Source organism: Camelus bactrianus, chromosome 10, assembly GCF_048773025.1.
Source record: "Camelus bactrianus isolate YW-2024 breed Bactrian camel chromosome 10, ASM4877302v1, whole genome shotgun sequence".
NCBI classification, from domain to species: Eukaryota; Metazoa; Chordata; class Mammalia; order Artiodactyla; family Camelidae; genus Camelus; species Camelus bactrianus.
This window is the reverse complement of record NC_133548.1, coordinates 7,519,633-7,534,044: the sequence shown is the minus strand read 5'-3', so window position 1 is coordinate 7,534,044 and position 14,412 is coordinate 7,519,633. Positions and strand designations below refer to the sequence as shown.

The window sequence follows — 14,412 nt, the reverse complement described above, 5'->3', positions numbered from 1 at the left end:
CTCCTGCTTTGCATGCGCACGGCCAGCCCCGCCCCCGCTGTCAGCTGGAGGAAGCGGAGTAGGAAGCGGCCGCGATGTCCTTTTGTGTCCTACAAGCCGCCGGCGGCGCCGCCGAGTGAGGGGACGCGTCGCGGCGGGGCGGCGCGGCCCGAGGAGGCGGCGGAGAAGGGGCCGCCCGCGGCCCCCAGCTCACCCCGGCTCTCCTGGCCGCTCGGCCCCCATGCCTGCCCGCCCGCCCTGCCGGAGCCCCAGGTCCGGGGGCGGAGGGGAGCGCCGCTGGGGGGTGGGCGGGCGGGGCGCAGTGGCCATGTGCGAACGCTGCAGGGAGTCGGGCGGGGGGCGGGCTCCAAGCGAGGTTCCTCTCCATAGCGGCCCGGGTCACGGTCGGGACCGAGTCGAAAGCCAGACGGGGTCAGGGTCCGGGAAGGATCTGGACCTAGGTCTTAATGCGCCGGTTTGGGACCGGGGGCGGCTCTGGCTTGGGCTGCAGATCCTGGCCAGGGTCGGTCTTGGGCCTCGGATCCAGTCCCACGGCAGGGTTCAGTCGGGCACCTGGAGCGTGCCTAAGTCCCAGGGGCGGGCCGGAGTGGAAGATGGGAAGGGTTCCCTGCCCTGGAAAGGGGCTTTGAAGACCACGTGGGGGCGCTCGAAGGGGCCTTGGGCCACCCTTCTCTCTGGGTCAAAGGTCATCGCACTGGCAGGGGAGAACTTCCTCCTCCTTGGCGCTCCCCCATTACTTCCTGATAACCTGATAGAGGGCCCTCGCGGGTGGAGGGGGAGGGGCGGCGCAGCAACTTTAGGCAACTTCCCGTAGGTGTGCGCAGGTTGGGGGGGCGGGGCGCCCCGTAGTGGAGGACTGCGGCAGCTGGAGTGTAAGAGTGAATGTGCTGGGGGGTGGGGGGAGGCGGTTGCAAGGAGGTGGAGCCGCTCCCGCCGCTGCCTGGGTCTGGAGGGGGAGATGTGTCAGGTGTGAAAAGGTCTGAATGTGTTTCCACTAGGGTCTATGCCTGTGTGTGTGAGTGTGGGGACAAGGTGAGGGTGTAAGAGTGTTTGTGAACGAGAGTGTGATTATGAGCCTTGAATGCGGCATGCTTTTCAGGAGTGTGCGAAGGCACATGGGAGCGTGAGTGAGAGCTCATGGTTTGGGAAAGGCCATGTGTCAGCATGAACCTGCCCAGTAGAGTGATCATGTGTGAGTGTGTGTGAGCTTGTGCGTGCAGGTGAAGATAGTCGGGAACCCAGGTGAGTGGGAGTGTGTAAACACAACATGTGTGAGCACATCAACTGTGCTTGGATTTGTGTACCTCAGTTTGCGATCTTGAGGTTACTTGGGTGTGGAGATCACTGAGATCCCCGACATCTGGAGAAAATTGAGCGGTATCCCACTCCTGGCTGGGGTCTGGCTCGGGTTGAAGTGTGCTTGGGGGCTAAGTTAACCCTATTCCCTGGCCTGAGTGGGTATAGGGGGTTTCCAAGTCTCTGGCAACCTCTTGAGTGGGATTCCTGTCAGTTACTGGCCCTGGAGGCACAGGAGCCTCTGTTCCCATGGCAACAGCTGGGGGGCCCTCTTCATGGGCAGCCTTCCTTGGACTCTGTCCCCCCTTCCTCCCCCGTACTGAGCCTGGAAGCCTGGCCCCAGGCCCGGGGTTGGGCAACCAGGGTGACAGGGTGTCTCCATCCCCCATCCCAGCGCCTCCCTGTGACCTGACGGGTCTCTTCCCGCAGGTGACCAGCGCCATGTCCAGCCAGGTGGTGGGCATTGAGCCTCTCTACATCAAGGCAGAGCCAGCCAGCCCTGACAGCCCAAAGGGTTCCTCGGAGACTGAGACTGAGGCCCCTGTGACCCTGGCTCCTGGCCCAGCTCCCACCCGCTGCCTCCCTGGCCACAAAGAGGAGGAGGATGGGGAGGGGGCTGGGCCTGGCGAGCAGGGTGGTGGGAAGTTGGTGCTCAGCTCCCTGCCCAAACGCCTCTGCCTGGTCTGTGGGGACGTGGCCTCCGGCTACCATTATGGTGTGGCATCCTGTGAGGCCTGCAAAGCCTTCTTCAAGAGGACCATCCAGGGTGAGCCCCCACCCCACTCCTGTGCCCTTTGCCCTCTTTCTGGCACTACCCAGTTAGTGCCCTGCTGGGTGGCTGTAGACCCTCAGACTGCCGTGGTACCACTTGGGGTTGGCAGCCTGAAGTTCCCAGGCCCTCCTACCTCTCAGGAAAGCCCTCTCCCTTCAGAGTTAAATAAAGCCACCAGGATGCGTTGACGGATTGAATGTGGGATGTAAGAGTGGGACTCCGGAGGCCTCCTAGGTTTCTGGGTACTATGGGCCCAACACCTTCCACAGTGGCTCTAAAAAATTCAAAGTAGCCTCTGCCTGCTCCTAAACTTGTTCTTGCTTCCGGCAGCTGCTGACTTCTCACTAGCAGAAAACATAATATGCCCCTTTTTGTGTTGATTTCCCTGAAGCAGCGCCAGCACAAGGCAGGTTTTTACCGGTAACTGAGAGGGGCTTCATCATATTTCAGCACCTAACTTTAAAAAGACAGGCATCCCTGCTAATAGTGCTCATTGAATTTTTGAGCATATCAAAATATGAGTGAGCAATGGTGATATAGTAAGTATTATTGGGGATGTGCCTGTTACTTGTATTTTTATGGAAACTGTTGGTTATTTGGGGCTACAACGTGTAGACTTTTTGAGAACATTTCTTGAGTGCTTACCCTGTGCCAGGCCCTGTGCCCTGTTACGTTTATGCTCTCGGTTACCCCCAGAGCGATTTCCAAGGTGCCAGCACTATTATTACTGAGGCCCAGAGAGGTTTGTAAAACTTTGTTCAAGTCCCACAGGTAGAAAAATGGCACAAACGAGATTTGAGCTGGGGTTGATTTAGGTCCAGAGCTAAGCTCATGCAGGCGAGACTCACCTCTGCTTATTACTAATAACTGAACTTCGGACAGACGCCTCACCACTGATTGTGACATTGCAGCAAGTTTTGACTTGGCTGAGACCCGTTGGTCTAAAAGCTTTCTGCTCCCCTCTGGCCCTGAAGACCATTGAGCCAACAGGCCCACGTCCAGGTGTTTCTGACCCACCCCGGAACCCTGCATTTTTTGTTGCCTCAGTTGATAAATATTATTGAGCAGGAGCCATAAATAGTAGTCATTTATTGAGCATTGAAGTGCTGGGAACCATGCTAAATGTTTTACCTTGATCATCCCATTTAGTTCTCACAACCCGCCTTAGTAAGAAGGAGGTGTTAATCATCCCAGTTTTACAGGTGTGAGTAAACTGAGGCCTCAAGGGCTTAGGTGTGAGACTTGCCCAAATTCACACAGTTGGTAAGTGGCAGTGTCAGGATGTGTCCTGGGCAGCCTCCAGGGTCCTTGCTCTTCACAAACCTGTGCTTTGCTATCCTGGCCACCATTCCAGGTATAGGGATATAGCTGGGACTAAGGCAGGATTGCTGCTGTCCTCAAGCAGTTTATATTCCAGCAGAGGGGAGAGAGAGAAAACAATGAACTTAACCCAGTTATTAATAGAACAACAGTGGTAAGTGCAGGAAGGTGAGGAGCAGGGTGAGTGCCAGGGAAGCTGCCTGGGTCTGGGGCTCCAGAGGGCCTCCCCAAGGAGGTGTCCTGAGCTAGGTGCAGAAGCCCAGGTAGGGTGTAGGAGAAAGCAGGCTGCAAGGAGAAATGCACTAAGGGCATTTTGGCTGGTTGTATCATTCAGTCCCTGGGAGAGCCGCCGTGCATTCATTCAGCCAGACCCCCCGTTCGTAGCACTGGGTACAGCCCTGACCCCTGTGGAACTAACACTAAAGGTAACAAAGAAGATAAGTATGTACTCCATACATAGGTGGCATATTAGGTGATACTAAGAACAGATGAGAAGGCATGAAGCAGGGACAGGCGTCCCGAGGTGTCTGCAGGGGGGCATTCGGCATTCCCACACAGCTGCCAGGAAGGCCTCACAGAGCTTGAAGGAGGTGAGGGAGCAGTGGCCCTTGAGGCAGGGGCCTGTTTGAGGAACACCAAAGCGGCCAAAGGAGCCGGGCACAGTGGGAAGAGGGGATGAGGTCAGAAGGATGGTGAAGTGTAGGCCTCACAGGCCACAGGGTTCACCTGGGCTTTTACTCTGAGAAGGGAAATCATTGGAGTGTTTTGAGCAGGGGATGGGCAGGAGGATAGGTGACAGTGACTCTGGTCAAGTGTGAAAGTAGTTGTCACGGGTAGAAAGGGTCAGCTTCTGGATACATTCGGAGGTGAAGCCCACAAGGATCTGTCAATGGGTTGGATTTAGGGTGTGAGAAAGGAATCAAAGATATCTCCTCAAATTCTGCTTGAGCAACTGGACAGATGGGGTTGCAGGTCTTGGAGGGGTAGACCCAGGGCTCCACCTAGGACAGGTAAGGTTTGCAGCGTCTTGTAGATGTGCAGGAAGGATGCCAAGGAGGCAGTGGGATATGCATCTAGAGTTCAGGCAGGTCTAGACTACAGATACAGATTTGAAAGTCCACAACTGGGTGAGATCACCATGAGAGTGAGTCAGTGGAGGTGAGGTCGAGGGGAGCCCTTGGGGGGGTCTTCAGTGGAAGGAGTGCAGGCAGCTGCACAGAAACCACGAAGTGGCAGTAAGGTGGGAGGGAAACCAGGAGTGTGGTAACCTACAAGCAAAAGAAGAAAAGTGTTTCTAGGAGTGATCAATAACATTAGATGCCCCTTTAGGCCAAGTAAGATGAGGACAGGAATTGACCATTGGATGTAGCCCTTGGTAAGAGCAGATTCAGGGCAGTACAGCCCAGAGATGTGACTTGACAAGAAGTTTGGGGTAGGTGCAGCCTGACTCCCCTGGTCCCAGCGCTTCCCTTGCCCAGGCTGGGGGCCCCCAGCCCAGCAATCTTTCCCATTATTGCCCCGGGCTCCCCTGCCCCACTCACGGCACTCCTGCTCTCCCCAGACTTGTGCTTGCCCGGGGCGAGTCAGGGCTCTCCTGTCTGCTGGGCCCTGCTCCGGGCCCTGGGAGGCCGCCACTGGAGCCCTGCCTCTTCCTGGCAGGGAGCATCGAGTACAGCTGTCCGGCCTCCAACGAGTGCGAGATCACCAAGCGGAGACGCAAGGCCTGCCAGGCCTGTCGCTTCACCAAGTGCCTGCGGGTGGGCATGCTCAAGGAGGGTGAGCGCTGGTGGGGGCCTGGGCGAGGCTGTGGGGGCTGGACGCACGGGGGCATACCAGTGGAATGGCCTGGGCCGGCGGGCTCTGCAAAAGAGGTCATCCCCAGCCCCACGGACACAGCCCTGTCCTTCAATTCAAGGGGTACGTCTGGACCGTGTCCGGGGTGGGCGACAGAAGTACAAGCGGCGGCCAGAGGTGGACCCACTGCCCTTCCCAGGCCCCTTCCCCGCTGGTCCTCTGGCAGTGGCTGGAGGGCCTCGGAAGACAGGTGAGAGCACTGTGGGTCCTTGGGGCTGGGGTGGGGCAAGGACATGGGAGGCCTGTCTGACGTCATTCACCCAGGATAGTAGTTAGCTTGGGCACTGGGACCCGAATCTTCCTTTCATGTGTTCACTTACTCATTTCCCTCAAGAAGTATTTACAAAAATAATCCTTTTCTGCATCAGGCCTCAAGCAGCCCAGCTGAGAGCAGAGAAGGCTTTCTGGTTCTTTCACAGATACTTTCCCTGAGAGCTAGTGTGGCCCTTCCTGTAGAGAGGTGTCTGAGTCTGGCTGGCCAGTGGCTGTTGAGGAAAGCCACAGGCGGACTGACTCTGGGAAGATGCTTGACCCTGAAGTACCAGCAAGGTGATGAATTCTAGTGCCTCTTCCACCTCTCACTGCAGCCCCAGTGAATGCACTGGTGTCCCATCTGCTGGTGGTTGAGCCCGAGAAGCTGTATGCCATGCCTGACCCAGCGGGCCCTGACGGACACCTCCCGGCCGTGGCTACCCTCTGTGACCTCTTTGACCGAGAGATCGTGGTCACCATCAGCTGGGCCAAGAGCATCCCAGGTAAAGGGCCCAAGTGATGTGGGGCTTCCCTAGGTAGGCCGGGACATGCCCGGCTCTGGTGCGCTTACTCAACCAGGTCTGCTCCCCACTGCCCTCCAGGCTTCTCGTCACTGTCGCTGTCTGACCAGATGTCAGTCCTGCAGAGTGTGTGGATGGAGGTACTGGTGTTGGGTGTGGCCCAGCGCTCACTGCCACTGCAGGATGAGCTGGCCTTTGCTGAGGACCTGGTCCTGGATGAAGAGGGGGCTCGAGCGGCCGGCCTGGGGGAACTGGGGGCTGCCCTGCTGCAACTGGTGCGGCGCCTGCAGGCCCTACGGCTGGAGCGTGAGGAGTATGTCCTGCTGAAGGCCCTGGCCCTCGCTAACTCAGGTTAGTCTGGGGCAGGTGCTGACAAGTCTCTCCCTAAGGCCCTCCGGTTTTTAGCTCTGATGGTGGCACAGCCTCATTTTGTAAACAAGGAAAACTGAACCTTAGGGAAGAACAGTGACTTACTGAAGGTCACAAAATAAGTCAAGGGCAGGCCCAGGAACTGCATATAGGATTTTGAGCCCTAGTGTGAGACTTCTGTGGAAAAGTGAGCCATTGAGTGGGAGGGAAGGTGGTAGGGACCAGGTGGCCATAGCCAAAGGAGAAAGGGTGGGCCCGGCTCATGGGCAGGAGCAGTGAGTGGTGCTTCAGCAAATCCTTGTCCTCCTCCTGCTTGGCCCCATCCAGTGGTTCCCGGGGAAGATGGGGGCTCTGCCTTTTCTGGAGGTGTCCCACGTCTACAGCTGTTGCCTCTCCTTGCAGACTCTGTGCACATTGAAGATGCCGAGGCTGTGGAGCAGCTGCGAGAAGCTCTACATGAGGCCCTGCTGGAGTATGAAGCTGGCCGGGCGGGCCCCGGAGGGGGTGCTGAGCGGCGGCGGGCAGGCAGGCTGCTGCTCACATTACCACTCCTTCGCCAGACAGCGGGCAAAGTGCTGGCCCATTTCTATGGGGTGAAGCTGGAGGGAAAGGTGCCCATGCACAAACTATTCTTGGAGATGCTCGAGGCCATGATGGACTGAGGCAAGGGGTGGGCACGGGTGGGGGTGCTGGCAGGACCCGCCCAGCATGGAGTCAGCCCCAAGTGGGCAGAGCTGGGGTCTGGGCAGTGCCACAGCCTGCTGGCAGGGCCAGGGCAACACCATCAGCCCCTGGGAGCAGGCCCTATGCCCTCCCCTCCCCCATTCTAGGGGGTGTTAGAAGCTGGGAATGTGCGTGTCCAGGCTCTGGGCACAGTGCTGCCCCTCGCAAGCCATAACGTGCCCTCAGAGTGTCGGGGGCCTTGCGGAAGCCATAGGGGGCTGCAGGGGATGGGGGGGGGGCAGAAGCCTGATCTCAGGGAGGGAAGGGAGTGGAGGCCAGTCTCCCAGCGGGTGATGCTTTTGCTGCTGCTTAATCCGACTTCCTCTCTAGAACAGAGGGATTTGGAGAGCAAAGGCCCCTGCTCCCTTCGCTCCTCTCCTCATCATTTGCATTGGGCATTACTGCCCCCCCCCCCGAAGCAATAACTCCAAGCAGGCTCCAGCCCCTGGACCCCTGGGGTGGCCAGGACTCCCCCATCAGCTCCCACCCAGCCTCCTCAGGGGGCAGGGAGAGCACTGCCTCTATGCCCTGCAGAGCAATAACACTATATTTATTTTTGGGTTTGGCCAGGGAGGCGCAGGGACATGGGGCAAGCCAGGACCCAGAGCCCTTGGCTGTACAGAGACTCTATTTTAATGTATATTTGCTGCAAAGAGAAACCGCTTTTGGTTTTGAACCTTTAATGAGAAAAAAAAAATATATCGAGCTCAAGAACACTATGTGTTCGGTGTGTCACTGGGCCAACGATCGGAGATACACAGAACGGAACTAGCCAACAGGATATACGTAAACAAAGATACACACAGTCACAACGGAAAAACTGGTGCCTGGCACGGTTTTAAGTCTCCGTTTCTTCATCACTCAGCAGCATATTGGGGATCCCCCGGCTGATGGGGAACAGACGTCCAGACTCTGGGCACTGCAGCGTGCCCTCCAATACCTCCACCTGCGAGAAAAGGGGAACACAGCTGAGCAATGGCAGCTTCCAGGTGGAGGGCTGGGAAGCAAGTGGAGAGGATTCTTACCTCCAGCAGTACGTGGTGCATCTTCCTCAGAAATTCCTCGTCATGCTCATATCCCTCAATAGGCTCTTTGGGCACCTCGATAAGATGCAACTGTGGGCAAGAAGTTATATCATCTCTGGGCATGCCCGACCCTCGCCCTAAGGCCAGGCTCCCTGGCCTGGTGTAAGGGGTCGCGGTGAGACCACGGTCCCCGCTAGGGTGTGCACAGGAGGCAGGGAGGGTCCTTACGGTGTCGGCTGCCTCCAGAAGCGCCGCCCATTCCACTTTGGGTATCATACGCGCTACGAAGTCGGGGTTGAACTCCACAGGGTTGATGCGGACCTCGGTGGCCTGCGGGGCGGAGAGACTGAGTTAGGCAGGGACCGGATCCTAGTTCTCCGGCCCGCCACGGAGAGGGGCGCGAGATCGCCCCGGCCGGTACCTGGAGGCGCAGGGGGAAGCCACGGGGCCCAACCCCCCGCACATGCGAGCTCAGCAAGTTATGGGTGAGCAGCTTCATGTCGCCACAACGCGCTCTCGCCAAGCCGGAGCCGGAAAGAAGGCGGACCCCGCTGGAGTTACTTCCGGGGCTGCTCCACTCTCTATCCTATTGGATAGCTGGGAGGGGCGGAAACGGCGAACTTGCTGGAACTTCTCGTGCTCTCCGTAGCAGAGGTCTGATAGGATCACGCGCTGCTCCCGGAAGCATCTTGGCAGGAAATTGCTAGGACGCAGGCTCAGTGGTTTTGGCTGAGACAAACCTGCAGCTGCTACAAATCATGTACAGTAAAAATTATATGTAAAACATCTGCAACGCAGGGACCTTCCTTAAATGCAAAATAAATATTTTACTCCCACACAGGTGACTGACATTGTCTCCCGCCCCTCGTTTTCGGTTAAGAACAGAAATGCTGCCCCAACCCGTAAACTATGCCCAGCAAAACGGCGGCATCCTACTGGTGCACGCAAACAAGCTCCGCCTATTCGCGAGCGCACCAGTGATCCAGCCTCAAACGCAAATAAGCCGAGCGTGTTGGAAGCTCCGCCTCTGCGCGCGCCGCCCACGCCTGCCCAGTGACGGCAGGAGGCCTGGGCGGCCGAGGCTTCGCTTTCTGCAGGGTTTGGTCATAACGCCTCACGTCAGGCCCCGCCTTCAGCCTCAGCCGGGAGGCGGAAGTGAGAGCTGGGGCGGGGCGAGGCCGGGAGGGGGCGGGGCAATTGTGGCTTCAGGGTCTGGCATGTCGCTGGCGTGGTTTTGCATTCTGGGAAGTAGAACGCGTCCGGTGGTCTCCCGGGCGACTGCCGTTGAGTGTGCGGCAGCGGCGGGAGCCAGAAGGTGCCTGGAAGGGGGCCTAGAGTGGGCGTTTCGTGGGGTCCGCGGTTTCAGAAGCGCTGCTGCAGCCATGGCCCCGATCAAGGTGACCGCTGACTCGGCCAGGCCTGATACCTCCCACCTTCCCCCCACCTCCTCCGGACTGTTTCCCTAGCGTCCTCCATCCCGCTTGTCTGGGCGAGAGTCATCCTCTTTCTTGCCCTCCTGACCCTTCCCCGCCGCCCTAGAGGCTCCCCTCGCCGTCTGTCTCCTTCATCCCCTCCACCAGACCCCGTGGTTACAACGTTGTCGCCAATTTTAGGGGCCCCGTGCCGCATCTCCTGGAACAGCCCGCAAGGCTCTCGGGCCTTCCACTCGTAGACGGCATCCATTCTGGGACACCGTGTGATGGGTCTCCACCATTTTCAGGCGATTGAGTACCAAGGCTTCCTTCGCCTTATGGAACCACCTCCTTTGCCCTTTTCAGTCCCTATAGTGCCCTCCTCCGTACCGTCCCGCTCGCTTTTGTCGTGTTATTGGGCATCACTCTCACCCCATATTCTGAAACAGCTGTTGTCTCTTAGAGCCCTGTTTTGTCTCCCCCATTGCAGTCCACCCATGGCTAATTCCCACCCTTCTGAGTCTTTCACCCCTCTCATCTTATGGAAACATCCCCAGCTCCTTCCCTCGCTGTGCCACACTCTTCTGAGACCCTCTCCTCCTTCTGCTTCATCCTACAACCAACTGCTGGGTTTCTCAGAGACTCTCCCCTCGCCCCTGACTTTCCTCTCTTGTCCACCTCCTCTGGCCCCATGAAGCCTCACGCACTCCCAGGTAGACTGGTCCCTTCCCCTTCAAGAGATTCCTTCTTTTATTCTTTACCTTCTGGATGTAGCAACCTGCACCTCCCTCCTCAACTTTCCCACCTTCTGCCACCCTCCCTTTTTCTCTTCCTGAGGGCGGGACTCTCAGCTGAGGCCAGGGTCCCCTCCCTCGGTGTTGTCAGGGCCTCCTCCTGTTCATTTTCCCCACTCCTTTCCTGTAACTCAGCTTGTTTACTCAACCCCTTGCGACACCCGGGGAGGCCTTCTCTCCCTTTTTCTGTTTTCAATAACTGGCTCTTAAGAGGAATGGGGCCACCTCCAAACCTGGAGAATGTTGGGTAACCAGGTGATTGTGGGGTAGGGAGCTCTGGAAGCTCTGACAGGGTTGGACTTTCTTGGCTCCACCCGACCAAGCAGAACTACCAGGTCCTCTGGGCTTCCACCATCGCCACCCCCTGCCCACCCGCCCATGCTGCTCTTCTCTTGGCCTCCTGCCCCACTCCTTACCTTGGCGTCATTCCTTCTAGGTGGGAGATGCCATCCCATCGGTGGTGGTGTTTGAGGGGGAGCCTGGGAACAAGGTGAACCTGGCAGAGCTATTCAAGGGCAAGAAGGGGGTGCTGTTTGGAGTCCCTGGGGCCTTTACCCCTGGCTGTTCCAAGGTGAGGCCCGCCCCTCTGGGGCTCAGCAGTTGGGACTTTGTGTACATGTTTGTGTCATTTGTTAGCCCTCTACGTTGTCCTGGGGCAGCTTATACCAAGGTACAATGTAGATGATGTGACAGTTAAAAGAGCATATCTATTTAAAAAAAAATAAGGCTGTGAACAGGTACCAGGTATGTAAGACAAAAGGTTGATGCAATGAAATCCATCACTCTCATTGATCCTGCTGGGTGACAGGCACTGGAAGGGACTTGGAACTCGGGTAAATGGGACATAGTCCTGCCCCATGGGAAGTTCATGGTCTTGGCCAAGGAACACTTAAATTTAGATCCAAGCTTCCTAGTGGCCAAGGCAAAAAGGAACTGTAGCTTACACAGTTATTGTCTGATCAAAACTGTTGTAAGAGAGGTGAGGAGGGCCTGGGGATGAAGGGTAGGCTGAGGAGCAGAGGCATTTATCCCTTTGTTGACCCTGTTTCCCCCTCCCCAGACCCACCTGCCAGGGTTTGTGGAGCAGGCCGGAGCTCTGAAGGCCAAGGGCATCCAGGTGGTGGCATGTTTGAGTGTTAATGATGTTTTCGTGACCAAAGAATGGGGACGAGCCCACAACACGGAAGGCAAGGTGAGGTGTGGGTCCTGCAGGGGATCAGGGGCCAAGCAGGAGATTTTTCATGTGACTTTTACTTTCTCCTTAGGTTCAGCTCCTGGCTGACCCCACTGGGGCCTTTGGGAAGGTGAGTGCACCCCCCATCCTCCACCTGCAGGGTGGTTCTTGTGTTGGGCCCTGGAAGTAGGGACTTGGAGGGACATGGCCAATGTGGGCAGCAGCCAGGGGTCTTGGCGTATTCTGGGGGTTCCTGACCCTGTCCTCTGCCTCTCCTTTCAGGAGACAGATTTGTTACTAGATGATTCATTGGTGTCCCTCTTTGGGAATCGACGGCTCAAGAGGTAAAAGTAGGAGAGTCCCCGTGGGGTTCCCCCGACCTAGCCTGTTTCCATTCCCAGCCTCTAGGCCCAGGCTGTTGCAACTGGCCTGGCCCTTCTTTCTGGCAGGTTCTCCATGGTGATAGAGGATGGCATAGTGAAGTCCTTGAATGTGGAGCCCGATGGCACAGGCCTCACCTGCAGCCTGGCCCCCAACATCATCTCACAGCTCTGAGGCCTCAGGCCCAGAAGTGCTCCTTCCACATTCCCTATTTACCTACCCACCCCTGGGCAGGGGGCCCTAACCCAGCCTCAACTGTGGCCACCCAGTTGGAACCTCGGCCAGATTTCTGCAATAAACACTTCTGGTTTATGTCTGTCTCTTTGATTTTGAATTGCTGCTTTGTCCAGGGCCATTTCTCATGACAGGCAGGCTGTGAGGGTAGTGGGCAGGGGCAGATGGGGAGACTAACAGGGGACCCTGATTTAACTTAGGAGTCAGAGAAGGCCTCTTATGAAGCATCAGTCTGCAAGCTGAGAAAAGGCCAGTGGTCTGAAGAGTAAGGGAGGAGCAGTCATGCAGAGGGAGCATGTCTGGAAAGGCCCTAGGCAGCCCTGAACTTGGTTCACCCCCATGACCTTTGCATGTGATGTCTGAGTGATGGCTGATCTCATTTTGACCACAGACCTCAGGGTAGGCATTTGGGCTCCAGTCATCGCCCCCAACATGGACCAAACCCAAGCCTCATCATTCTTTAAAACTCTGCTGAACCCCTTCTGGGAGCACCCACATCCCAAGAAGGGCCCCTGGTGCCTTGGGACCATCTGACTGGCAGAAAGGACTTCATTGGTGGAGGCAGTGCTGGTTCAGTCCAGGGAGGTGGTTCCCCGGGAGAGGAGTCTAGGTGAGCTGTGGGGGAGATGATGCTCATGAGGCCTGAGCAGCAGTCGGTGAACTGTGGGGTGCGGAGGGTCAGGGGGGCCAGCAGGGGTTGGGCTGAGGATCATTGCTGCCTGCGGGCCCTGCCCTTGCCCTCTGCCTCTTGTCCCTGGGAAGCCATGTGTTTCAGCAGCAGCAGGTGGTGATTATTAGACCCCTGCTGTGTTTAGGCGCTCACAGTCTAAGGGAGGCAGATGCTTGAGGTATAGTAAAACTCCTTGGCACCATCCTGTGGGGTGTGAACTGTACTGCCCTGTTAGACCCCAGAGAGGGTAAGTAAGTAGGCCTGGCTCATTCAGCCACTTAAGAGTTCGGATTTGAGCCAATCAGTTGGCCCCTGGGAGCTTTACTCACACATAGCTGCCTGCTGTGTGCTCTGTCAGCACCAGGCCCTGAGGGGCCCTCCCTGCCCTGCCTGGCCATCTGCTGGGGCTCGGGCAGGTTCAGAGCTGGCTAGGGCAGGCTGCACTCATTCAGGGCTTCCAGAGAAAGTCAAGGAGGGGCCTCTTGGAGGACATGGCCCTTGAGATAGTGGGACTGGTGCTCTGGCAGAGGGAACGATATGGAGGGTGGAACAGCCCAAGTTGCTGCAGGAAGTAGAGCTGCTGAGAGTTTGCCAGGAGGGCAAGGGCCTTTTAAGACCTAAGCTGCTTACCTTTCACCCTGCCAGTGCCTTAGGCCAGTAAAGAATTTCTGCAGGGAAGTGACAGGTCAGATTCCCACCTGGGCTCCTGTGCAGAGGTAGAGTTGAAGTGGGGTGGGTGGGAGGCAGGGGAGAGGCCAGGTGGGCAGCGCAGGAAAGGACTGATGACCAGGTGAGTGATGGCCAGGAGGTGGAGGCTGTGACGAGGGAACTGTTGGGTGCTGGAAGGAAGGGTGAGTCCAGGGGGCCACTTGGCTGGAGGGCTAAGGGGCTGGGTGGTTGGGGTGGTGTCCATGTGGTTGGGCTCTGAGCAGAGGGGTCAGCTTCCTTGGAGGGGTCATGGGCTGGGGCAGGGAAGGGGGTTTCCCAAGCCCTTGTAACCTGCCTCTGGGTCCCAGCACTCTCCTGGACTTGAAGGCAGGAAGGTCCTTACTTTCCCAGACATTATCCCTCTTAATCCTCTGGTCATATAAAGGAGGAAACTGAGGCATATGTAGAGTTTCCCCCATAGTCACCTGTGTGCACACCAGTGAGTGGTCTTGAGCCCCCTGAGAGCCCAGGTAGAGGGAGTGACTGAGTCCGCAGCTGGGTTCTCAGAGCCTTGTGTCTGCCAGTGTAGATGGCGGGTCAAATGGGCTCCCCACGGGCTGGCACCCTTCTTCTGCTTCCCTGCAGACCTTGTGCCACCCAGCAGCTCCTCACTATCAGCGCAAGTCCAGGTTCCATCCTTGCTACTCAGCTCCTGTTCCCTCCACTCCTGGCCTCACATCTGGGCTGGCTGAGGTCCAGTGAGTCCTCGGAGAGGAAGTGTCCCCTCCAGGGTCCTGTTGCCACTGGCTGGGCCTTTAGGGCATGATGAGGGGGCTTCCAGGGCTGGGGTGGTCCTTTTGGACAGCATGATGGGAGTTAGGTACAGGTGCAGGTGGGCCTTTGGCCTCAGTGACCCTGGCTGCTGTCCATAAGCCTCAGCTTGCTGGGGTGGGGGTGTCCTGTGAAG

At 57.5% G+C, this 14,412-nt stretch overlaps 3 protein-coding genes across 4 annotated transcripts; 2 read left to right on the top strand and 1 right to left on the bottom strand.

Moving 5' to 3' along the window:
- The first annotated feature begins 27 nt into the window (after positions 1 to 27).
- ESRRA (estrogen related receptor alpha) lies at positions 28 to 7,823 on the top strand. 2 transcript variants are annotated; one of them, XM_074371816.1, is made up of 7 exons: positions 28 to 252; positions 1,726 to 2,062; positions 5,048 to 5,164; positions 5,304 to 5,432; positions 5,830 to 5,997; positions 6,097 to 6,366; positions 6,787 to 7,823. In XM_074371816.1, the coding sequence occupies exons 2-7, from the start codon at positions 1,738 to 1,740 to the stop codon at positions 7,044 to 7,046; spliced, it is 1,269 nt and encodes a 422-aa protein (XP_074227917.1). In that variant the 5' UTR covers positions 28 to 252; positions 1,726 to 1,737; the 3' UTR covers positions 7,047 to 7,823. The 2 variants fall into 2 exon arrangements, with proteins under 2 accessions (XP_074227917.1, XP_074227918.1); XM_074371817.1 differs by lacking the exons at positions 28 to 252; positions 1,726 to 2,062 and having other exon boundaries at positions 5,057 to 5,145.
- Positions 7,771 to 8,781, bottom strand: TRMT112 (tRNA methyltransferase activator subunit 11-2). The gene is made up of 4 exons (XM_010957078.3): positions 8,554 to 8,781; positions 8,361 to 8,462; positions 8,133 to 8,222; positions 7,771 to 8,053 (listed from the first exon to the last, which is right to left on the bottom strand). The coding sequence occupies exons 1-4, from the start codon at positions 8,629 to 8,631 to the stop codon at positions 7,946 to 7,948; spliced, it is 378 nt and encodes a 125-aa protein (XP_010955380.1). The 5' UTR covers positions 8,632 to 8,781; the 3' UTR covers positions 7,771 to 7,945.
- Positions 8,782 to 9,238: 457 nt separating this feature from the next.
- Positions 9,239 to 12,205, top strand: PRDX5 (peroxiredoxin 5). Its single transcript, XM_010957080.3, has 6 exons — positions 9,239 to 9,529; positions 10,775 to 10,909; positions 11,399 to 11,530; positions 11,604 to 11,642; positions 11,795 to 11,856; positions 11,962 to 12,205. The coding sequence occupies exons 1-6, from the start codon at positions 9,350 to 9,352 to the stop codon at positions 12,065 to 12,067; spliced, it is 654 nt and encodes a 217-aa protein (XP_010955382.1). The 5' UTR covers positions 9,239 to 9,349; the 3' UTR covers positions 12,068 to 12,205.
- The last annotated feature ends 2,207 nt before the right edge of the window (positions 12,206 to 14,412 follow it).